The 25,310-nt window shown below is 45.5% G+C and overlaps 1 protein-coding gene across 1 annotated transcript in view; it reads right to left on the reverse strand.

Annotated features, from left to right (window-relative positions):
- Positions 1-1,743: 1,743 nt before the first annotated feature.
- KCNA7 (potassium voltage-gated channel subfamily A member 7) overlaps positions 1,744-25,310 on the reverse strand; it is a 29,440-nt gene continuing 5,873 nt past the window's right edge. The window contains exon 2 of the mRNA XM_081884184.1: positions 1,744-9,632. Within this exon, the coding sequence (XP_081740310.1) occupies positions 8,751-9,632 (882 nt within the window). The 3' untranslated portion in view covers positions 1,744-8,750. The remainder of the gene's footprint in view (positions 9,633-25,310) is intronic.

The raw sequence follows: 25,310 nt of genomic DNA on the forward strand, positions 1-25,310 counted from the left end.
TGTATAAATGTGGTTCAAAATGCAGCGAGGAAAATGACCTCCTTGCATTTTAGGCTGCTAATGTGTACACACGGCCAAATTTATGGAGGGTTAAGACTATCAAGAGGGACGCGGGTGGCGCTGTGGGTTAAACCACAGAGCCTAGGACCTCCCGATCAGTAGGTCGGCGGTTAGAATCCCCACGACAGGGTGAGCTCCCGTTGCTCTGTCCCAGCTCCTGCTAACCTAGTAGTTCGAAAGCATGTCAACGGTGTTTCCGTGCGCTGCTCTGGTTCGCCAGAAGCGGCTTAGTCATGCTGGCCACATGACCTGGAAGCTGTACACCGGCTCCCTCGGCCAATAAAGCGAGAGGAGCACCGCAACCCCAGAGTCAGTCACGATTGGACCTAATGGTCAGGGGTCCCTTTACCTTTACCTTAAGACTATCAATGGCTTCTAGCCACCATGGCTATTTTGCTGTGCCTCCACAGCAGTAGTGGTTCTGCTGGGAACAGCAGGAGGGGAGAGGGGTCTTGTTCTCAGGTCCTGCTTACGGGCTTCCCACAGGCATCTGGCTGGCCACTGTGAGAATAGGATGCTGGACAAATGAGCCACTGGCTTGATCCAGCAGAGTTCTTCTTGGGTTCTTCGAGAGGGCACTTGGAAAAAGGCCCCGTTCTGCAGATCTTAAATTTTGGAGCAGGTACTACTCCTCTTCTATCCCTAGATGCTACAGACAAAAGGGGACAGATCGAAGGAATTCTGTGATGGTAGGTGGTGGTGCATGTAAAATATAATAATAATAATAATAATAATAATAATAATAATAATAATAATAATAATAATAAATAAAATAATTTATACCCCGCCCATCTGGCTGAGCCTCCCCAGCCACTCTGGGCGGCTCCCAATCGAGTGTTAAAAACAATACAGCATTAAATATTAAAAACTTCCCTAAACAGGGCTGCCTTCAGATGTCTTTAAAAAATAAGATAGCTGCTTATTTCCTTGATATCTGATGGGAGGGCGTTCCACAGGGCAGGCGCCAGTACCGAGAAGGCCCTCTGCCTGTATTGTCAGACATCCATCCAAACTTGAAACCTTGTCCAAAAGCCCTAAACATACCAACAACAATGATGGCGGTATGTCTGTTTTCTTGTAAATCTGTACAGAGGGGAGGAGAATTCATTTTGTGTGTGTGCATGCACCCTGAAGCTTTACAGTGCAAAATTTCAAACTCTTCTGTCGCCACATACATTGCTTTCTATGTGCTAGCCGAGCCGGACTCATTTTAGCTGAATAATGCAGCCTTTCCCTCTCTAGGATTTGGTCCAAGGTAACCTCTTGCCAAGGCTTCATCTTGGCAACTGGTTTCCACAAGGGGACGCCCTCTCCCTCAGAGATGTCATCCCGCATTATGCCTTTTTAAAAAAGAGTGTTCCGCTCCCCTAAAGTCTTGCTTGTCCAGCCAATTTTTTTGTTGCCTGAGCCTAGTTGGAATCCAGGCTATTCTGGAAGCCTATATTTAAACTTTGCCACCTCAGCGGGCCAGAGGTGATGACTGGGCCTCCCAAGACAGGGATGGAGCTAGGCTTATGTACCATGAGGGAGAAGCTGAGAGGAGGGGCTAGCAGGAGGTTCATTCTGGGTTGCTCCTGAGCTAATCAAAAGCCTCTTTACCTCATCCTGGGTTTTGTTGACACAATCTGAAGAGGATCCCCGTTGGGGAAGGGAAATAGAAAACTCTTCTCTGTTCTCAACAAATAACAAGTGCCGTGTACTTTATTGTACATAAATAAAACGGGATGAGAGACCTTTTCTCTTCACGGCAACATACAAGATGGCAGCTGGGAAGTTCTTCTATGTGTGTGAGAGAGAGAGTTCTCTATAGTGAAAAGCAAAAGCAGTGTTCTGTAAAAAACACAACCTCTTACATCAGGTGGAAATCCAGAATCCCAGTAATCCATTGTGTCAGTCACTGGATTCATCAGTGTGTGACGTCTGGTTGAGAGTCCTCTTGAACGTCAATTGTGAGTTTTTCAAAACGGCACTTGGCAAGCAAATCGGCAACTTCTCCAAATGTTGAAACGTGTCCAAATATTCCCCCAGAAGAAATGGCCTCATCGTGAGCCTGTCATTGCTGACAGAAGCCAGTTGCCTATGTACATAGGAAGATGGTTTCTTTGATAGAGGCCCAACTTAACTTCCGCTGGAAGGCGACAGAATTTCTGGTGAGCAACCATGGGGCTAGTAAGTCAGATAGGCATCAGCACCTGAGGTTCATTCACTTGGCTATTATCTTTGCAAGGGGCCGATCAAGCTGGAGGAACTAGGAAGCGTTTCCACTTCCACAATATGGGGTAGAGGCATTATCAGAGAGCAGACCTTGTGCCACTGCTGAAAGGTGTGATGGCATCAGAGGCAAAACATCGGTTGGTGTCCACTTGAAGCCCCCTTTCTTCCGAGGTTTCAAGACAAGGATGGGGAGATTCCATGTATGGAGAAGGTCAGAAGACCTCCTTGCCAAAGGTATATTAAACCCCGCCTCTGAAATATGATGGGGTATTGTATCACAGAATCGAGCAATTGCTATGTATAGTTCACATTTAACAAATTAGCTGTCATGGGAGATGCTTCACAGCATAGTTCCACAGTTAATCCTTGTGTGTGGACAATCCCCAGCAGGTATAGCTGCTACATAGCTGAGAACAACCAAACTGCCAATCTCTTACTCTGAAGCATTCCCACCCCCACCGCCCAATCATTTCCATGTTTACTCAGAAATATGTCCCACTGGGCTCACTGGGAAGCATGTGTCCTGGAAGCATGTGTACCACTGCAGCCTTAATGGTGCTGCTATGGGAGGCGTGAGGAACCAGTTGCTCTCCATAACTTATTGGACTACAACTCCCATCATCCCAGGCTGGCTGGGGTTGATGGGAATTGGAGTCTAATAACATCTGGTGGGGCACAGTGTTTCACTATCCCTGCACTATGGAGTGAATCACATGCATATTACTGTTCCATGCACAACAGTTACGATGTATGAATAGCACTAGCAACTAACATATGGTTAGCAGATTTTTTTCAAAGAATCCGGGGACACTTTTTTTTTTAAGCTGAGTAGCAACAGGGAGTCAGTAGTGGGGATGGTGAGGCAAAAGACCCTGGGCCCAAACACACATGCATATTGTATAAAGGTGCAAAGCCCTTCTTTTGCACCCTGTGAAACATAAATGCATAGTTTTTTAAAAACTGGGGAATGGTGCGCTGCGTGCCCATAACTGCCAAGCCTCCCCTGATCTCCTGCCCCCTTCCCCCTTTGACTGATCGGGCGGCCGTTGCCCAGGAGGGGCACAAGGCGTGCGGTTTCTCTGCCAGGCAAGGTGCAAAGCCCTTTTTTCACACCCTGTGAAATATAAATGTGCAGAGTTTTAAAAAAAACTGGGCAATGGCCGCCTGCCCGCAACTCCCGAACCTCTCCTGCTCAGTCAAAACAAAGGGGGAAGGGGACAGGAGATCTATACACTGGATGTCCCCGGTTCCCCTTCGGCAGTGGTGGCAGCAGTGGCAATCAGCAGCCCAGAGCCTGCCTGGTAGCGCAGTTGCCTCTGGCTGGCATCAGGAGCTGCTCACTGCTATGGCACCCGCTATTTTTCCTCGCTGGAAGTCCCCATATGATGTGTTGTGCACATGACACATCATATGGGGACTTCTAGCAAGGAAAAATGGCAGGTGCCATGGCAGCAAGCAGCTCCTGAAGCTAGCCAGAGTCAACTGTGCTACCAGGTTGGCTCTGGGCTGCTGAGGCTGCCACTGCCACCTTTCCCGGGGACAGATTTGCAAATCCGGGGACTGTCCCCATGAAGCAGGGATGTCTGGTAACCCTAAACTAACAGCAACTCTGGCAACTTACACAACTCAGGACTTTAATACCTTAAGGATTGCCTCTCCCCAGATGAACCGACCCAGACCCTGCGCATGTCATCGGAGGCCCTTTTCACTGTATCTTTTAACAGGTGCAGCTTTGGCTGTGGGATTTCTACCTGTGATGCAGCTGTTAAAGACCCATTACCTCAACGGGGTGGGTGTGGGTGGGGAGAGAATGGCTGTCGCTCTTATTTACTACACTATGCACTCAACAGTAGCACCAATTCAGAGAGTCATTCTCAGCAATTTACATGTCATTTTTACTTTTAACATGACAGCGCCCATCTCTGATGCTGTTTTTGTGCAGGTACACATAAGGCATTTATAAAATTCACCATAATTGCAGTTCTGCAATGGTAATGGAACACTTTGAACTGAGCTACTCATGCAGTGGAATCACATGGTAGCCTTTCCTGGACAAGATTGCAAGAGAAGAGCAGCATCTCTGAACATTCCCCTAAGACGGGGTTGTAATCTGCCCGTAGAAAACTAGCTCTTAAGGGGAAAGCAAGTCTATCTTCTGCACAGGCAAGGAAAATGTGTATGGGAAAGCATGTTTCTGAGGGCAACAGATGACCACTTTTCTACATGATAAACTTATGCAACAGTTTCCACGTGGGTTCCAGCTGTCTGGATCCACACAATAACAAGCCCCTGCTTCTATAACTTCTGAAATGTATCTGTTCTTTAAACAGTGACTTGTGTGTCCACAACAGCAGAGTAATAATTGCAAGGTAACTGAATATCAACAGCAACGCAGCCAGCGCAAGTTTGGTTAGCAACGACAGTGCAGCTATTCTGTACACAAATCACACTGCGGTTACTGGATTACACAGAGAAATTACATGCTACTCGGATGTTTGAAAAATGCAGCATACATGCGAGGTCACAGCTGTTCCAGAGATGGTTGCCACCTATATTTGTGGTCCTGGTTGTTAAACAGCTACAATGCAGCCACTATGAGATTGAAGGTTTGCCTAGTGTGCAGCTATAAAATTCCTCCACTGTTAAAGGCACAGAGCAGCAATCAGAAAAGAAGGGGACAACCTAAATAAGAGTCAAATTTTTTTCTTCTTAGCTGTATACACTGGCTTAAAATGCAGCTTTCTTTTCTCAATTCGGATTGAAGCTGCAGTTTGGGAGGGTGGGGTGGGGAAGCATCAAAACACAGTATTTCATAAGGAATTATGGGATAGATAAGGATTGCTGCTAATGTTGTACAGTACACTGCTTCCCAAACCAGCAGTGGGAGCACGCTGGGTGCAAAATAAATGGGAGTTTACTCCATTCACTCCAGTTCCGGTGTGCTCCCACCAATGGTTCGAGACTCAGTACAGGACTGCAATGACTATGTAGCCTGCATTCTTGAAAAACGGTCCTCTGTGAGGTGCTTTCCCTGATGATAAGAGCTGTTTGACAGTGGAACAGACTACCTTGGAAGGTGGAGGACTTCACTAGAGGTTTTAAATAGAGATTGGCTAACCATCTGTCAGGGATTATTTAGCTGTGATTCCTGCATTGCAAGGGGTTGGACTACATGACCCTTTGGGCTCGCTTACAACTCTACAGTTCTACGATTCTATAAAACCAGCTTCCATCTAATTAGAAAATAAAAGCTGCAGCGAAGGTGAGGTTGTATACTTTGGAGACCAGCTATCATGCCTGTGCAGATGTCAGCACATGCACAGATATCAGCTTCAGCGAACTGGAGATCAAATCAGGTAATGTGCTCTGGGTGAAAAACATCCCTCTTCCTCTCTCTGATGTGTAAAGCAATGTAAAAAAAGGGACTTGAAACACTAATGGGAAGGGGTGACATCCCTGCATTTCAAGCTGCTAATGTGTACATATCCTGACACCTAGTTTCGTTGTAATAAGTGCACATGCACAGTTTGGAGAATGTGGAAATAATTTTTCTCTCTCCCTTCTCATAAAACTGGAACCCAGGGCATGCCACTGAAACCATTCGGCAGGAGATTTGACCATAGGCAAAAAGGAAGCAGTAACTTTGTGCAGTACGTAATTTGTGGCATTAATCCACATTGCCCCAAGATAAAAGTGGATGGTGCACAACTAAGTATTACCTAGAGTAGACTCGCTGAAGTAAATGGGCCTAAGTTATTCGTAGAGGGCAATTCTGTCCGTGGCTGCTGGTCACAATGGCTGCTTGCAGCATCAAGTGAGGCAGTGTGCTGCTGAAGACCATGGCAGTGTGCCACTGCTAGGATTACAACTGCTTGTAGGCTTCCCAGAGTTGTCTATCTGGCCATTGTGGGAAATATGATGCTGGATTAGATGGGCTTTTGATCTTACCCAGCGGAGCTCTGCTAGAGCCATACTTGCATGGACGGAACGCCACCTGAATGATCACAGGGTCCTGTCTTGTCCCTGCACACCAGTTACAATCTTCATCCGCTGTGGTTTACAATGTAAGTTAACACTCTGACATAACTTACAATTACCTTGCAAACCAAAATCTGATTGAAGAAGTGGGGGTGGGGAGGCAGTATTGGCATAACTGTAGCTACCCTTTTATTCATAGGTACCACAATCACCCTTTTCTTAGGTAATTGCACTGCTCTTCATTTCTACCCAGACACCTTCAGCTTACTCACACACATTACTCACACAGTAGCTTTTATTCTCTTACGGCATAAGTCTTACGCACATCCTAATGAAGCCCAAGTAGCTATGGATTTCTTCTTCATTTGTAAAGCATTTCTGCTCCGCATTCTCTCTGCAGCCAGACAGGGCGAAAATGTCACTGTGGATGAATGAATGTAAACTTCCCCTTAGGTCTCGCTCTACCCAGCCTGTAAGACCAATGGAGCAGGAAACGATGCATATTAAGACAAGAAAGGTGGCTGGGAGAGTAGGGATCGTTTGCTGGATACTTGCTGGGTTAAGACTTTTGAGAAACGCTTCGCTGTCCCCTCCTGCGCAAATATCTCAGGCTAGATCATAGGGGTTGACTTTGAAAGAGACATCACTTATCAGAGCAGAAATTCCCTGGAGGGAGTGAAGGGTGCTCTTCAGCTGGCAGAAGACCAAACTGAGCTCACGTGGCTAAGTGTTTTGTAGCTAGCCAGACTGGGGTGGAAGAGGGCCATGCTGCGGCTTGAGTGGATTTGAAAATGACTTAACGGAAGGTGGTTTTTTGCCCAAGGATGCCAGAGAATTGTGACTGGGCTGAGAAGAAGGGTCAACTCAGAGGGAGCAATAAGGCAATCCCCTTTTGAGTTATGCAGGTGGGAAGGCTGTAGCTCAGTGGTAGAGCAACTGCTTTGAATGCAGATGGTCCCAGTTTCAACCCCTGGTGTCTCAAAGTAAGGCTGGGAAGATTTCTACCTGCGATTTCTACCTGCTAGTTATGTAAGATTTCCTGGGAGAGCCACTGCCAGTCAGGGCAGATTGTACTGAACTAGATGAACCAATGGTTTGACTCAGTAGGAGGCAGAATTCTAAGCTTAAGGCATTCTGGTGCCAGAAGCAGAATGTTCAAGCAGTATTCTTCACTCTCCCCCTTTCCTTAGTGTTAAACATTTAATGCTATCTAAATCAAGATGGCTGCCCTGTGGTTCTCCTTGGCCCATTGACTGTTCTAGCTGGGGCTGATGGGAGTTGTAGTTTAACAGCATCTAGCGGGCCACCCCTGAACTCAGTAACTGATCAGCTGCTGCCCTTTCATGGGTATCACCAAAATTTGAAGCACGATCTAGGCTGCCTTGCCCTAATGATCAGTAGGGAGTCAGTCCTAGAGATGGGGCAAAAGGTTTGGTTGTGCTGCACTCAACTGCCCTCTTGGGAGGGACACAGAAGCAGAAGAGGACAGGCTTGGCATTTACCACCTTGTAATAAATGGAAGAATGGTTTGGGGCTGAGTCTTGGAAGAAAAGGGAGAGCTGCCATAGGATCTGCATGCAAGGCAGATGCTCTACCAGTGAGCTATGCTCACAACAAAACAAGAGTTATGTAAGAATTACACCTTTGCTGTAGCCTAAGAAATTAACATGTGTCTGCCCCTATCCCTTTCACTGTGGATTGTCAGCAAAATGAAATATAGCCACCTAATGAAAGGGGATCCTATAAAGAGGGACAGATGGATGCTGACAACTCCTTTGCTGCTGCCAGTTGTATCCTGGAGATGTATTTACAGTCCCCCCGCCTCAATGCGCTAACAGTGTTCCCTATGATACCCTGATTCAGAAGCGGGTGGCTGATGGCGTTCCCTTATTTATTCCCCGCTCTTGCTATTTGGGACTGGGTCACTCTGGGTATGTTCCACTGTGCACTCCAACAGATGTAACCCAAGAACGCATTGCTGTGATTTCATGGAGGCATCTTCATGCCAGGGCCTCTTTGACTCACAGAAGGGTAGACGGCGTGTGACAAGGCAGAGGGAGAGGGGAGTAAAAAGGAGCAGAGGAGGGCAGGAGGGACTGTTTCTTCCTGGATGGACTGTGCCCTCAGCCAACCAAGCAAGGAGCAGAGCAAAAGGGTGTGTCTGTTTGTCTAACTGTCTCCTTGCGACCGAGTTCACGTGATGCCCCCTTATTTTCTGTCCTGCCATGTGCTCCGCCGGCAACCCACTGTGACTTGCCCCATCCCAAATTTAATCACAGCTGTCTTTCTCCTCCAGTCTCCTCTCTAAAAGTGATGCGAAAGGTTCTCTCTGTACCCAATGTACTGTCTTTGGCTTCGAAAGCCAAACCAGAGGCTGGCGTTTGGGCTAATTGGTATTTTGGGTTTTGCTTTTGCAGAGCCTTCCAGTTAAGACAATGAGGTGCAGGGCTAAGTCAGGTCGGGGTGTGGGGATCGGTCACTTGGATAGGTAAGGTGGGTCACACTTGGGTTACGAGACGTTTGCTGGGGTTTTCCGAGTTGCCCATAGGCACCACGCCGTCTAGCAGTTCCGAATTGGGCACAGTATGGGGGGTATCCCCATGGTGATGCTTCTCCTTGAGGTGGGCTCTCTCCCGGATAGCGGCAGGGGCAGGGGAGGGCGGCGGGGTGTATGGGCAGGTGGTAATGTGAATGTACTGCCCTGTCTCCTCGCACTCTGTCTCACGGTGGTAGAAATAGCTGAAGTTGGAGACAATGACAGGCACCGGGAGGGAGATGGTGAGCACTCCAGCGATGGCACACAGGGAGCCTACAATTTTGCCACCTACAGTCTCAGGGTACATGTCGCCGTACCCCACGGTTGTCATGCTGACCACGGCCCACCAGAAGGCCGCAGGGATGCTGGTGAAGCTTGTGCCTTCGTGGTCAGCTTCGGCAAAGTAGACAGAGCTGGAGAACAGGATGACTCCAATGAAGAGGAAGAAGATGAGCAAGCCAAGCTCCCTCATGCTGGCCTTGAGTGTCTGTCCTAGGATCTGCAAGCCTTTGGAGTGCCTGGAGAGCTTGAAGATCCTGAAGACCCTCACTAACCGGATGACCCTGAGGATTGCCAAAGACATAGCAGGCTGGCCCACACCCCGCTGGCGGGCAAACTCCGTGCCGAGGGCTACAAAGTAAGGGATGATGGCCACGAAATCAATCATGTTCATGACGTTCTTGAAGAAGGCGGGCTTACTGGGACAGGCGATGAACCGCACGAGGAGCTCAAAGGAGAACCAGCAGATGCAAATGGTCTCAACGATGAAGAAAGGGTCTTCAGCATGGGACTTTTGTGGTGGCAGGTGATGTACTATGCTGCTGTTCAAACGGTGATGAACCATCTGTGGAAAGCAGGAAGGGGTGGGAGAAAGAGAGAGACGTTAAGGCATCATTGTGTTAATATGACTTATTAAACCTGAAAGAGTTCACAAAACTATCTGCGGCACAGCGAATAATTTGGCTGTCATGCTGGACTCAAATATGATGCTTATTACCAAGCTATACTGCTCATATGTGTTTTTCCCCCCTGATTTTGGTTTTGTTTGAAATTCTTACTCTGTTTCAACAGAATTATAACAAAAAAATATCTGTATAGGACAAAGCATTAGGGTCAAGGGAAAGTGTTTAGTCCACCTCTTCAAAGTAAGATGCAAGGACTTGCATCCTTGGATATATTTTGTGCCATTCTGCCAACCTTTCCCCAAAGACCACTGCATCACCTCCTCCAACACAGAAAATGGAAACAAAGCCTTCCTGCCTTCTTCACATTTTCCATTAACACAATCACAGCTAATACATACAATTCACATCACTACCATAGCATTCACACTAGTTCCATCACAAGGGCCGTGGCCGGTCCTCCACTCGGGCAGATGGGGCATCTATCCATGGTACTACTGAAGGATGCTGATGGGAGTGCCAAGGAAGCTGTATCTTACACTACAGCAGGTGTAGCCAACATGATGCTCTCCAAAAGTGGTGGACTGCAGCACCCATCAGCCCCAACCAGCGTGGTCAATGGTGAGGGGTGATAGGATTTGCAGGCTAAAACACCCATTGCCTACCTCTGCCTGACAGGCTGTGCTGTCTGGGAGGCAGCAGCATGTTCGCAGAGCAAGCCTACAAGCATTCACAGTTGTGCCACAACTACGGTCTGTCTTGCTAGTGCCAGGCAAATCCTTTCACATAAGTATCATAGGTGACCTCCTGCTACTTTAAAGCCCTAAGTGGCTTAGGCCCCAAATATCTGGAAGTCTCCCTTCTTCCAGCACTATTGGGTGTTAAGATCAATTTGCTAGTTTCACCACCCTCAGAGGTTCAGGGGTTGGTGGCCCAAGAGGGAGCACTCTTTCGTAGCCCCCAAGCTATGGATTTCCCTCTCCACAGAGGTGCATCTGGACCTTCCTTGTATAGTTTCCATCATCTGCTGAAGACACACCTCTTTACCTTGCTTTTTGGCACCTGAACATGGGCATAGCCAGGATTTATGTTAGGGGGGTAGAACCTCAGTTAGTTTTTTTTAATTGATTTACTTGATTGGGGGAGCAGCTTCCCCCCACCCCTGGCTATGCCCATGTACTCAAGTAGTAGTAGTAGTAGTAATAATAATAATAATAATAATAATTATTATTATTATTTATACCCTGCCCATCTGGCTGGGTTTCCCCAGCCATTCTGGGCAGCTCCCAACAGATTATTAAAAACATAATAAAACATCGAACATTAAAAACTTCCCTAAACAGAATTGCCTTCAGATGCCTTCTAAAAGTCAGATAGTTGTTTATTTCCTTGACATCTGATGGGAGGGCGTTTCACAGCACAGGCACCACTACTGAGAAAGCCCTCTGCCGAGATATATATTGTTACAGATTTGTAGGTGCTAGAGCAGGGGTCAGCAAACTTTTTCAGCAGGGGGCCGGTCCACTGTCCCTCAGACTTTGTGGGGGGCTGGACTATATTTTTTTTTTGGGGGGGGGGGAGAAATGAATGAATTCCTATGCCCCACAAATAACCCAGAGATGCATTTTAAATAAATGGGCACATTCTACTCATGTAAAAACATGCTGATTCCTAGACTGTCCGCAGGCTGAATTTAGAAGGGGATTGGACCAGATCTGGCTCCCGGGCCTTAGTTTGCCTACCCATGTGCTAGAGTTTAATTAAGGCTTGGAGTACTAAAACTGGGAAATAGCCAGACTCATGTTTCTTTAGGATAGATCCATGCATGTCTTTAGCATAGATCCATGTGTACCACAAGCTTCCAATCCTTTAATTAGCATATGTGCAAGACTAATGAAGTTACCGTAACTTCCTAAACTGTGTATTAGACACCTCACCAATCTCTTAATTTTAAACATGTGTTAGAAAGTAATAAGCTTGAGATGATAGCCTGGGGTAATGGGTCGTTCACACAAGAAGATCAAAGGAAGTGGGGCCTCTGTTAAAAGAGGCCATTGCTTAGGTTAGGGAGGAGAGTAGGCTGGGATGTGACTTTGGAAGCGAGGCAAGCTGCAGGGCACAGAGCAATAATGCTGCTGTGGCTAGGGGAGAAGCAGGACCTGCATGGAATGCTGATGCTCTGAGCCTCTCTATGGCAGGTTCAGGTTGTATATATGGGTAAATGAAACATATAACATAAAGACACCATAGTCTCTGCTGTGCCTCATTGTCCAAAAGGAAACAGAGACCCTTGTAAGTATGCTTGAAACTCCCTGGAATCTCAAACTGCTCAGAGATTGAGGGTGGCGTGTAACAATACTTACTACTACTACTAGCCTTTATTGGCACAAGGTGTAACAATACTTTAGGCCCTACTTCGTTATCTTGATCGAAATCCATTTTAACTGTGTTAAATTGTATTTTTGAAATTACTCTTGGACCTCATGACGAAGGGCAGGTAAGAAATCTACTGTTGTTGTTCATTATTATTTTACTTGGAAACCATCCAAAGCTACTTCGGCAGGAGGAGGAAAGCAACAGGCGCAAGCTGACTTTGGGTGGTGGCAGCAAAAAAGAGCGACTTTGACCTATAAAAATAGGGAAAGCGGAAAGGAACAAAAGCAGGAGGAATGAAAAATGTGGAGCTAGGTCTAGAACACTAAAAAAAAAACCAAAAACCTTTGCTCAGCAGATTTAATTGTGTCACTGCTCCCTGCTATCCTGCCTTCTTTTCCTAGTTTAGAAACTACATTCCACTGAATGCTTCATAATCCACAATATCAACACTGGCTAAGTACGCATCATATATTTATAGCTCATGACCTCCCCCCCCCCCCAAAGATCCTGGAAACTGTAGTTCCCCTCACATAGCTGCAATTCACAGCACCCTTATCAAACTACAGTTCCCAGGGCGCTTGGAATGTGTGTGCTTTAAATGCATGGTCTGTATGCAGCAACTGAGAAGTTCTCACTTTTCCCAAAAGACTTCCTCAACTTCCCCCCCTTATAATTCCTGTTCTGTACATGACACCACAGTTGCACAATTTTTGCACCACAGAGAGCAGCTCAGGCTGTGCTTTCACATTGTACTCCATGACATCCTACACACCCCGTCCTGCAGATGACCTCTTCTTGGTTGTTCAGAATAATGGGGAAACCGGGAAGAGAGGTAGGCATGTGCATGATACAGAGTTTGGTGGTTTACAGGCCATCACTGTGAGGTGCTCATTCATACATGGAGAGATGACAGAGTATAGTAGCTAAGAGACTTGGCTGTGAATCAGGAAGGAGGGAAGGGGAAGGGGAATTCTGTTCAGATTTTAATGCAAGCCTATCAATTAACTAGGGTGGCGCTGTGGGTTAAACTACAGAGCCTAGGACTTGCCGATCAGAAGGTTGGCAGTTCAAATCCCCACAAAAGGGTGAGCTCCCGTTGCTCGGTCCCTGCTCCTGCCAACCTAGCAGTTCGAAAGCACGTCAAAGTGCAAGTAGATAAATAGGTACCGCTCCAGCGGGGAGGTAAACGGTGTTTCCGTGTGCTGCTCTGGTTCGCCAGAAGCGGCATGGTCATGGTGGCCACATGACCCGGAAGCTGTACGCCGGCTCCCTCGGCCAATAAAGCGAGATAAGCACCGCAACCCCAGAGTCTGTCATGACTGGACCTAATGGTCAGGGGTCCCTTTACCTATCATTTAACTGGCACCTTCTCATATGCAAACCAAAACCAAAGGTACCTTTTGAAATTTGCACTTCTTTGAATTTTGCATTGCACTTCTTCAACCAAATAGTGTGCATAAAAATTCATATGTTAGTGAAAAGAAATACAAGAATGTTTGCTTAAAGGTGTACATCAGGCAAAATTTAATACAAAAATGTGAATATCAAACAAATGTGGAAGATAGGAAAATGGGAAGCCAGAATGGGCAGATTCATTCTAACTGCAGGTCCCTGGTTGGAATCTTGCTACTGACACGAACCCATAGGTAAAGGTAAAGGGACCCCTGACCACTAGGTCCACTCATGACCGACTCTGGGGTTGCAGTGCTCATCTCGCTTTACTGGCCGAGGGAGCCGGCGTACAGCTTCTGGGTCATGTGGTCAGCATGACTAAGCTGCTTCTGGCGAACCAGAGCAGCGCACGGAAACGCCGTTTACCTTCCCGCCGGAGCGGTACCTATTTATCTACTTGCACTTTGATGTGCTTTTGAACTGCTAGGTTGGCAGAAGCTGGGACCGAGCAATGGGATCTCACCCCGTCGTGGGGATTCGAACTGCCGACCTTCTGATCAGCAAGTCCCAGGCTCTGTGGTTTAACCCACAGCGCCACCCATTTGCCGACACAAACCCATAGGCAAGCCACATTCTCAGCCTTTACATCTGCAATGTGGAAGACAATAATACTGGCATGCCTGGCTTAAAGGGTTATGGTAAGAATTGTAGCTAGATACACACAGGAAGCACTTTGAACACTTACAAGCTGTATACTGGTGTTAAATATTATTTTATTACTGTTCACTCTGAATGCTTCAATTGAATTAAGTTGAATGAACAGCACATTTTGTTCTGAATGGATGGTATTTTGTTTCTAATGCTTTGGAATTAAAAAGCTATGCAGTATACAGAAACGGTACATTCCTTTACTGATATACATATACAAGAAAATGAGAAAGATGGAAGAGCTATTTATTTTTATCCTTTATAAGTTGGCAAGTGAGTTCTGTTAAGCAACTCAGGTCTCCCATTCTGTTTCCACAGCTGGCCATTTCCCATCCTCACTGGAAACAAGCAATTTGAGGGAATCAAAGCAATTTGAGGGAACCTGTGAAGAACAGAATGAAAGTTCTGGGTACATTCAGCTCAGTGAAGAGAAAATTCTGGCTGTGTCGCTATTCCTTTAAAACATGTTCAGAACACACACACACCCTGCCCAACAGTTTGTTAAGAGTTGCTGGGAATTGTAATTCTGTGAAGCGCAAACTACAGTACCCAGAATTCGGGGGGGGGGGCACAAATGTACTTTGAATGCGTTTTAAAGATACAGTCTGTATGTAGCCACAGGGTAACTGTCTTCAAATATCCAAAGAGCTGTCAGACAGCAGATGGGAACAAACTTGTGGAAACTGCAAAGAAACAGATTTTGGCTAAGCATTAGTAGAACATTCCTTATGGTAAGAGCTGTTTGACAGTGGGACAAACTGCCTTTGGAAATGGTGAGATCTGCTTTACTGGAGGTATTTAAGCAGAAGATAAATAGCTGCATCTTACAATGTAAATCCTGAATTGAGCATGGGACTAGTGTAGATGGCCTCAACAGTCCCATCTAAAACTTTATGATTTAGACCCCTTCTGAAACTCTATGATTCTGTGACTTGGGCTGCATACACACTATACATTTAAAGCACATGGTTTCTCTCAAAGAAACCTGGGAGTTGTAGCTTATTTAGATTGCTGGGAATTGCAGCACTGTGAGGGGTAAATTACAGTTCCCATGATCCTTTGTGGGAGCAAGTAATCTACTTTGGGGGGGTTCTTTGGGGGAACCACATGGATCCACAGTGGGGTAGGGAGAGAAGGGTCATATAAAAATGTATATATTGCCCATTGGGAGCAGGGACACATACCAGCTTGGCCTATATATTCTCAGGGAGAATGAAAGCTGTTTCTAAAGTCTGGAGAAAAGCCGAATGTCAAGGTCAAACACCCCTCCCAGCTCTGTCCTCTGGTCAGCTCTAATTTCCTGGCTCGCTAATTTTGACTCCTGTTCACTATGTAAGAAGGACTTGTTTGCTTTGCAAGCAAGTGAGGTGTGTAGTGGGTTAATGGGAATTCTGTCTCAGATCTGTTTGGACTCAGAATAGCCCCTGGACTAGGTCAGTCTGTCTGATGCCCATGTGTAGAGAGCATACTTAAGAGCTGCATTCAATGTTAGGCATGCGCAGAGCATGTTTTAATGAACATGACTACCATGCATCCATTCATTTCAAAGGGCCTCCCCTGAATAGAACTTAGTTGCTTGACACTGGCTTAAATGCAAGCAAGGCTTCTTTACATTTGTGGCGGAGAGAACCCCGGCAGTCTCCATAGAAATCCTGCATTTTCCACGCAACCTGTGTCGATTCCTTAGTGCCTACTGTTCTCCGGACAGCTCAGAGTGGAATCAGTTCAGCTGTCAAGCAATCTCTAATCCAGCTATTGGGAGGCCTCAGATTTACTTCACTCTGGTCTACAGAGGGAACTGCATCATTTGCCTTTAGAGACCACTCTCTAAAACCCATAGCACATCCTACATACTAATAGCGAAAATATTCTCCAAGCTAGATCCTTATCCATCCGAAACAGCACCACCTCCATGCAAGAGGGAGACATCAACCAGCTTAGGGCATCTCAGCAGTTTGCAAAAGTACAAAAAACCTTTTGGAGGGAATCCTAAAGGTGGAGAGAGAAAGCCCAGTTACAGCTTAATCAGGGGCATGCGGTGAAATTTTTCGTAGGGGAACAGTTAGGGCCAGAGGTGCCAGTTTGTGAGGGCAATGAGTTGCACATGTGATGTCCCAACATTCTGACATCATGCGCATGAGGTTCCTGGGCTTTGGGAAGGAGGCACCAGTGTGTTGGAGGGCAGGGGGTACATGCAGCTAATACTTGGGAGGCTTGGCAACAGCCTGGTACTGTCCCAATTCACACCATTTTTGGTCCAACAGGAAATTAATTAAGTGACACAAGCATCCTACCCACATTTGCCCTGGAGGAAACAGGACTGAAGTTGCCTTTGTTCTGCAATTTTATTGTCCATTCTCACTCTTTAGAAGGCACAGGCTTTAGGCTTAAATAAAACAAATAATCTGTGCTAGGCCTCATGTAGAGGATCAAATCCTGCAGCCATTATGAGATTACGCAGACATATTGATCCTACTGATTTCCAGTGATTCAAACTGCAGATGTGTAGCTTGTTACTCCACCGGGGGAGTTCCACTGTATTTAGCCTCTCATTGATTGCAATGCACATATTTCTATATAACCAGAGTGCAGAAATTGTGTACAGTATTTCTGGGCCTGATTTAAGGTGCTCCCCCTAGTGTTTAAAACTCTGGGTGACTTAGGTCCCAAATATCTGAATGACCGCCTCCTTCCCTACAGATGCTCTCAGAGGTTAAGATCAACAGAGGTGTATCACAGACATTAATTTTACAGCTTTTGTGGTGTGCTGAATTCAAGGGAGGGGGGGAATGATGTACTTGAAAGGTATGGTGTGCATGCAGCAATCTGATGTCATTTAAATGGTGCCATAGGTGGGCTGCCTCACCTTTCTGAACTGTAGGGCTGATCTAGTTTGCCCTATAATCACACCAGCAAGCTGCAGGCTGGTTCCCTTCATGTCTGAGGTGTGCTGCCTGCACTTAAAAAACATTTATTTTAAACAGCCATATAATATTGATCCTTCACCTTAAAAAGCAAACTAATGAAAACAGTTGAAAACCCCTCTGGGAACAAGGGATAGGGATTTTTCAGAGCTTATTATGTGACAGAGAAAAGTCTGTTGAGTATTTAATGCTGAGGGCGTCCTCGAACTGGCCTCAGAGTACTTAAGACATTAAATATTGTCTTCCTAGGCTCTTGACTGTTTAAGTCAATAGTTACAACATGAAAAGGGTAATTCACAAAGCTCCTTCCAGATCTGGAAAAAGGGTACTTCAGCCAAGGTGAGAGGAGGGTGAAACTGAAGGCGCTTCCAGACTGTCAGCATTTTGGGATGAGATTCAATTGCCTATCAGCACATTCAGATTCAGCGATTAAAGTTGAATTGCAGCTCTTCCGCAACAAAACCTCTTCCTCTTCCCCCCAAATCAGACTTTTTGCTGGAAGGAAAGTGATAAGGAAATGTACTGGAGAGTGTGGGATAACATTTGCTTGTTGCAATGTTGCCTAACTTTTCCACAGACAAAACTGAATGAATGCTCAATAAATAGCTGACATCACGTCATCTCCTAACACAAACTTTCTGCAAACAAATCAGGATGAAGGCTTGATTAAACAGGTCATCTAGGAAGCAACTTTAGCCTCAAACATATGGAAGTTCTTCACGTTTCAGAGGTCATCATGGCCTCACGAGAAAAGAGGGGAAATAAACTAAGGAGACTTCCAGATTATCACCATTTTCAAGTAGTATTCAATCACATCCAGGTAAATTCAGTTGCGAAATTATAGTTGATTGGGAGGTCTTGTGCAGCAAACCTGTTTCCTCAAGAGACTGGACTTTTTGTGATAAGAGCAATGATGGGGGAATGCACTGGAAATTGTGGGACAACAGTGGCTTTGACACAGTATCATCTAACTTCCCCGTAAACAAATCAGAATGAATGCTCAATAAATAGCCAACTTTCTCTAATCTCACTGCAAACAAATCAGGATGAATGTTCAATAAACAATTAACCAAATAGCAATCCAAACTGAGGCCATTGGCACAAGCCTTATCATGGCACAAAATCAGAGAAGCAAGGGATGCAACAGAGGAATGTACACACTGTACACAGAAAACACATTGAAAGCACATGACTTCCTCCCATGAATCCTGGGAACTGTAGTTTGTTAATGGTGGTTGGAATTATTATTATTATATTTATATCCCACCTTTTCTCTTGACTGGGACTCAAGGCAACCTACAGATAAAGTAGAAACAGCTAAAACATTGGGGAGGGGGAGGGAAACCATCATTAAAAAGAATTAAACATTAATAGAATTAAAACTATACATAAGATCCATTAAAATTACTAGTTCTGTGAGGGGATAAACTACAGTTCCCAGGATTTATTGGTGGGTCATGTGCTTTAAATGTATGGTGTGTACATAGCCATAGAACTGAAACAAAAAATCAAATTGAGCAGAATTTTCAATTCCAGATCCCCAACCTCAACATTTGAGTTTTAGGGATGCTTTTAAACGTTAATCACACACCAGTAAATGGTAATTGGACTGGTTTTAGGTATGAGCTTGCTAAATTTACTATGCCCTTATTTTCGTTTGAGTGGCTCAAAACAACTGTTTTGGTCCTGCTCAGGTTCATCTTAACAACTAAATATACATTGCTCTTCAGTTAGCTATGTGTATATGTGTGTATATTAGGGGTGTGGGAAACTCCTACTCAAGGGAACTAGCTTGGCGCAGCAATAACTGTGCCTTAGTTTAACCCCCGCCGGCTGCCATCAGGCCATTACATAAAACGGCTCTGCTGAATATAGTTCCAAGTAATTAGCCTGTGGTGTTGATGGCTTTCTAGACAGTGGTGGTGACCAAAATAAGACAACAAACGCCACAGATATGTCAGCTTCTCAGTTTCCGAGGGGATGGGGGGGGTGCTGGGCTTAAGACTGTGAAAGGAATATCTTGTGAGTGACCTGTATAAGGGTTAACTGTGTCTTGTGGAAGGAAAACAGCCACCTCCAGGCTCTGTGTGCCCCTACAGGAGAAGGAGTCTCACAATGGGAACACAGAGAACCCTATATTAAATTTGCGGGAGAGGGCTTTGGTTCAAGCAGTTATGAAACACTACTTTTTAAGTATAACTTACACCTCTTGTCCCCGTCCCTTCGCTCAAGCTACTTACATTTTGTAGGGCTGATCCCATACTACATAAAACAGTAACAGAAGACTTCTGGAACTTTACAAACTTTAAGATATCACACTCACACGCAGTTCCCCCCTGTCAATAATAGGAAAAGTCTTGCGGATGTTTTTAAAAGTTTATCATGATTTTATATTTGTTCTAATCCTCTTCCCCCTTCCAAAAGGCCTGTATTTGATACATTTTGCTACATTAAAGGTAAAGGGACCCCTGACCATTAGGTCCAGTTGTACAGTCATGTGGCCAGCAGGACTAAGCCGCTTCTGGCGAACCAGAACAGCACACGGAAACGCCGTTTACCTTCCCGCCGGAGCGGTACCTATTTATCTACTTGCACTTTGATGTGCTTTCGAACTGCTAGGTTGGCAGGAGCAGGGACCGAGCAATGGGAGCTCACTCCGTCGCGGGGATTCGAACAGCCAACCTTCTGATCGGCAAGTCCTAGGCTCTGTGGTTTAACCCACAGCACCACCCGCATCCCTCTTTACTATATTACACTGTGACTAAATCAGTAACAAATTGCTACTCCGTTTTTTAAACAGGTTGAGTAAATATGAACTGATTACTTGTGTTCAGTCTTCCCTACTTCTTGAGGTTGTTGTGAACCTAAAATGGAGGAGGGAAAAGAACCACGAATGCTGCCCTAAGCTCCTTGGAGCAACTGGTTTGGTTGTGCTGGGTGCAGAGACTTGGGTGCACCGCAACATTGATGTGGAAGGCAAGAGGAGTGGGGGCATTGAATTTTGGCATCGCTGAAATTTGAGACCCCAAGGTCCACCACTGCTTGGAGGAAGGGTATGTGGAAGCATAATAAATATATATGAAGTAAAAATAATCTTATGAGATAGAACTACTCTAAAAGAGACTGGGTTGGATCCAGACTAAGTTAGTAGCACTTTAGTTTTATTGAAAACATTGGGAAGCTTGTCGTGTCCAATGCTCCACTGAGTTCAGTGGGACAGGGATGGGCAACTTGCAGCTCTCTTGATGTTGCTGGACTCTAATTCCCATCAACCCTATGCTGATGGGAATTGGAATCCAAAAACATCTGGCAGGCCACAGGCTCCCCATCACCAGACTCAAGCTTGACTAACATAGTCTGGATCAACCCCAGCCTGGGTAAATGTCTCTGGGTTTCCTGCAGCTCAATTCCCAAGAGACTGTGGTCGTATTCTGATTTTCCAAACCCACATACAAACAGGTCAATGTGTTCTTACAAGCAATCGCACAGTCTCAACCCCCACAACTCACCTAAACCCCTGCTCTGTTTTTTCCACCACACCAGGCACTGTACAAGCCTGTTTTTTTATCCCCCAGTTCAGTCCATAAACCCAGAAGAACCCCAACCCTGAGCCCCCGAGTTTAGACAGCTGCTCTACCAACACCGCCTCCATGGGGTTCTCCAAGGTCTGGCACCTGATATCCTTTAACTGGGGATGCCAGGATGGGTTGTGGGACACCCTGCATGAAAAGCATGTGCTCTACCACCAGGATCTAGCCCCTCCCTGCATAAGTCAGGGAGTGGACAGGGCCCTCTGAGTTACCAGATGCATATATGTGTATGATGAGCATCTCTCAACACTCAGTTTGTTCATTTCTTGAAATTCAGATCTTTAAATTGCCCAAGATCACCATGTGGCTCCAAAACCCTTGATTGTTTGCACATGTGATACTTAAATTGTTGGACTGGGGTTTTCTTTTGCATTTGCCATATCTGTCATTTGTATTTTCTCTACACCTACACAAAATAGAACGTGCATTTTTAAAGAAGTCTGTCTTCCACTTTCTACCAAACAAAGTTTATACAAAGAGTAGACCCATTGAAAGTAATGGTCCTAAGTTAGAGACATGTCCATTAAGTTTAATGGGTGTGCAAAACTACTTCAATTTAGCTATTCTTTCCATCCTGTTCATATAAGGTGCTATATTGTATACACACTGGGTTGTATCCAAGTAAGTATCCTACTCAGAGTACGTCCAGTGAAATTAATGAAACTAACTTAAAAAGGTAAAGAACCCCTGACAGTTAGTTCAAGTCGCGAACGACTCTGGGGTTGCAGCGCTCATCTCGCTTTACTGGCCGAGGGAGCTGACGTTTGTCTGCAGACGGTTTTTCCAGGTCATGTGGCCAGCATGACTAAGCCGCTTCTGGCAAAACCAGAGCAGTGCATGGAAATGTTGTTCCCACCGGAGGGAGCTGGGACTGAACGACGGCAACTCGCCCCTTCGTGGGAATTCGAACCACCGACCTGATCGGCAAGCCCTAGGCTCAGTGGTTTAGACTACAGCGCCATCCGCGTCCCTGAAACTAACTTAGTCATGCCCATTAGTTTAAATGGGTCTGCTCTGAGATTGACTAAAGTTGGATGCAACCCATTTACCTGGAGAATTAAGCCCCACAGAACTGAGTGGAGCTAACTTCCAAGTTGACACAATAGCATTGCGCTGCATGAGCGATAGCTACCATCTGTGAAATGTGTCTGTTCAACCTGCAGTTCATCCTGTAGTAAAGTAAGTGGTCACATGATTGCTCACGATGCAACTCAGTTACAGCTTACCCCACATTTAAAATGTCACTGAAACCTTTGAAAGAGGTTGGTGTTATTGACACACTCAAGGCATGACAACCACGTTCAAAGCACATTCTTTGCCTTGAATAATTGTGGGCACCATAGGTTACCCCTCAGAGTCACAATTCCCAGCAACTCTTAACAAACAGCCATGCCTAGAATTCTTTCATGGCAAGAATGTGCTATGGATGTGCTTTAAAGGTATTATAGTGTGTACATAGCCTTTAGTCACATCCACACTGTGCATTTAAAGCATGTTGCTCCCCACAGAGAATCCTGAGAACTGTGATTTGTTAAAGGTGCCAGGAATTGTAGCTCTGTGAGGGGTAAACTAATGTGTGGTGTGAATACATTTGTGTTAAAGTACACAGCAATATAAGAAAGATGGGGACCAGAGGAAAGAAAAGGAGTGAGGATAGGGAAAAGGGAAGATACATAGGAGACTAGAATGCATATCTGCTTTTATTTTATTTATAAAATATTTATAAAATATTTTAAACTATTTTATTTTATTCATTATAATCTTTTATCTTTATCTTTCTCTTTATTTTATTTTCTGTAAAGTAGGTGTATGTAGTAAGTTTTGCAATGTGTGGAGTATATATTGTATTGTTGTGTAAGTTAATGTTGATTGTTTAATAAATATTTTTCTGATAAAAAATAGAATGCATATCTGTTATTCCTCTTGGATATGAATAAGGTGTAAGGGATGGATACATTGGCTGGGTTCACACCTTTACATGCTGTTTTATCATGGGGGTTTTTTGGTGTTTTGTTTTTACTTGATCTTATTGCAGTTGTGAAGCAGGTCATAGTCAATAAAAGGAAACATAGAACATAAAGGAAGCCAGCCGCCTTATACCAAGTCTGACCACTGGTTCATCCAGTTCAGCAATGGCCTGGTTCATACAACACGGCAAGTTAAACTATCACTTGCTGGGACTGTGCAACTGTGTGGGCTCTTGGAGAGGAGCTCTTAGCTGCTTTGCTTCTCCCTAGACCTTTTTAATGCTGCACTTAGCTAAGGCAAGTTTTGCCTTTGCATGTCATTCAAACCAGGACTTGGGGTTAAGCTCTCTCCTCGCCAGTGTTCAAAATTCCCCCGGTGCCAGGCACGTTTTGCAACTGGTGTGGGTCCAGTTGTGACCACGTGGAGATCTCTGAATACCGGGGTTGGCAACCGCCATCTCCACCTGGCGGACCCCTCTTAAGCAGGTAAGCAAATGAGCTTATTTATTGCAGTTATATGCCACCTTTTTCTCCAAAGAGTACACAGTTCACCCCCTCCTCAGTTATTCCCTACAATGACCTTGTGAGGTAGGTTAAGTGGCTTCTTCTTCCACAAGACGCCTCAAACACCTATCCAGACATTCATTAATTTCTAGGTTAGATTTTCCTTTGAAATCCATGAGGACTAGAAACAAATGGGTGTGGAGATGTTCAGGATTTTGCTTAAAGGTTTTAATCATAGCTGCTGTCTCAGAAGAGAAAGCAAAAATTTGTGTGGGTAATTGAAATGAATGCTTACTTCTATTAAAAAGAGTCAAAACCTCACCGCACTGAAATATGGAATTGTTAACTGTAATCAGTTCTCAATTAATCACTTAAAAGCAAAAACACTTATGTAGTAAAAACCAGGCAGAAGGGGAAGAAAAACCCTTCCGAGCTGCATTATGCACCAGGTATCTCATCTCCATGGCTAAACAAACTTTTTGTCATTTGCAAACGATTGGCTCAGCTACCATATATAGCTGGTGACCACCAGCATTTTAGCATCTGAGGGGGCTGGTATCAGCAACAGAATATTCTCAAACATTGCAGCTGCTCTGCAAGGGATGTGAAAAGTCAGTTTGACTAGGCACTTCAGGACTGATGGAGAAAGCAGAGGTGGGGTGCTGGCTAATCAGACAGATTATAAAGACCAAGAGGTGGGGGAGCTAAACATAGGAAGCACAGAGGAAGGGTGAATGAAAGAAGAGATCATAGGAACATAGGAAACTGCCTTATATGAAGTCGGACAATTGGTCCATCTAGCTCAATAATATTTTCTGATGCCTGGCAATGGCTCTCTGGCATTTTAGACAGGGTTCTCCCCTAGTCCTATGTGGAGATGCTAGGGATTGAACCTGCAACCTGAAGCAGATGTGAAACTACCACTAAGCTATGGGCCTTCATGCAAAGAAAATAATAAGTGTGCTGAGAAGGAGAGACCTGAAAGAAGTATAGATGGAGAAGACTGGAGCCTGAGAGAAAGGTGCAGGGAGGGGGCGTGCAGTGGGGAAAGAGGAGATGACAAAGAGAAGTGTAGCTAGAGACTTACTGTCCACAGGCTCCAGGGACAGAGGAGGCTGGGGGCTGTTGAACCATGGGGGCAATATGAGGAAGAAGGTCCCTTTCAGTACAATCCTATGCAAGTATATTCAAAAGGAAGCCCCGCTAAGTTCAGTGGGGCTTACTGCCTACAAAGGCTGCAACCCTATACAGCACAATTACCTGGGAGCAAGTTCCACTGCACTTAACGGGCCTTGCTTACGAGTAGACATCGCAGTGTTAGTGCCCCATTACACCCATCTGCCAATTTTGACGACTCCTTCCTTGCAAGTGGGTTTGGGGAAATGTACAAAACACCAAGCTTTATTGTAAAACTCCCTAAATTTAGGTTCCAGAATTTTAAAAGGGCCCAAAGAGAACTGGTTGCTCTGAAAGAAGAAAATGGCTTCTCTTTGCAAAATGTTATTGGAAGGCGGCATTAGGATGCAGGTGTTTCTATTGGTGATGTAGATGCTTCCATGCTTGCACCGAAACATGTATCAGGTAAGGGAGGGTGTCTGTGTGATGCAGTCCATGATGTGGAGGGGCAGTGGGGGCTCTGCATGGCAGTGTGCCCCATAGGGATTCCCCTCTTGGCCTCAGAAGCCAGGTCCTTTTGGCCTTTAAAGCTAGAAACATCACATCAATTATCTCCTGCTGCCTCCCCTCATCCTGCTGCTGTCAGGATCCCTTGATAGTGAACACAGCACCAGGGGTGTTAATCCAGCCCACCTGCTCATGCCCCCTCCCACCCCCCGCCAGCCGCTGCTGCAGAGCCAGCAGCAGGTTAACGCCAGTCACACCAGCAGGAAGGCAGGCGCCAGAGAAATCTTGCTGGACAGCCAATTAGGGCGCCTAGGCTATCTCTGAGAGGAAGGGGATTTACAAGGTATGAGCAGAAAGTTTTTAGGAACGATGCACAGTGGTTATAAAGAGGATGGAGGTGGACAAATTAGTCAAGATTCAGGCTGTGTACACGCTCCCATTTACTCTGTATCCAGTGTGCTCCCACCAATTATTTGGGAAGTGGTGTGCACAATGTCAGCCACAATCCATATCTATCCTGTCATTTCTTATGAAAT

This window comes from Podarcis melisellensis (genome assembly GCF_964234715.1).
Source record: "Podarcis melisellensis genome assembly, chromosome: 13".
Classification (NCBI taxonomy): domain Eukaryota; kingdom Metazoa; phylum Chordata; class Lepidosauria; order Squamata; family Lacertidae; genus Podarcis; species Podarcis melisellensis.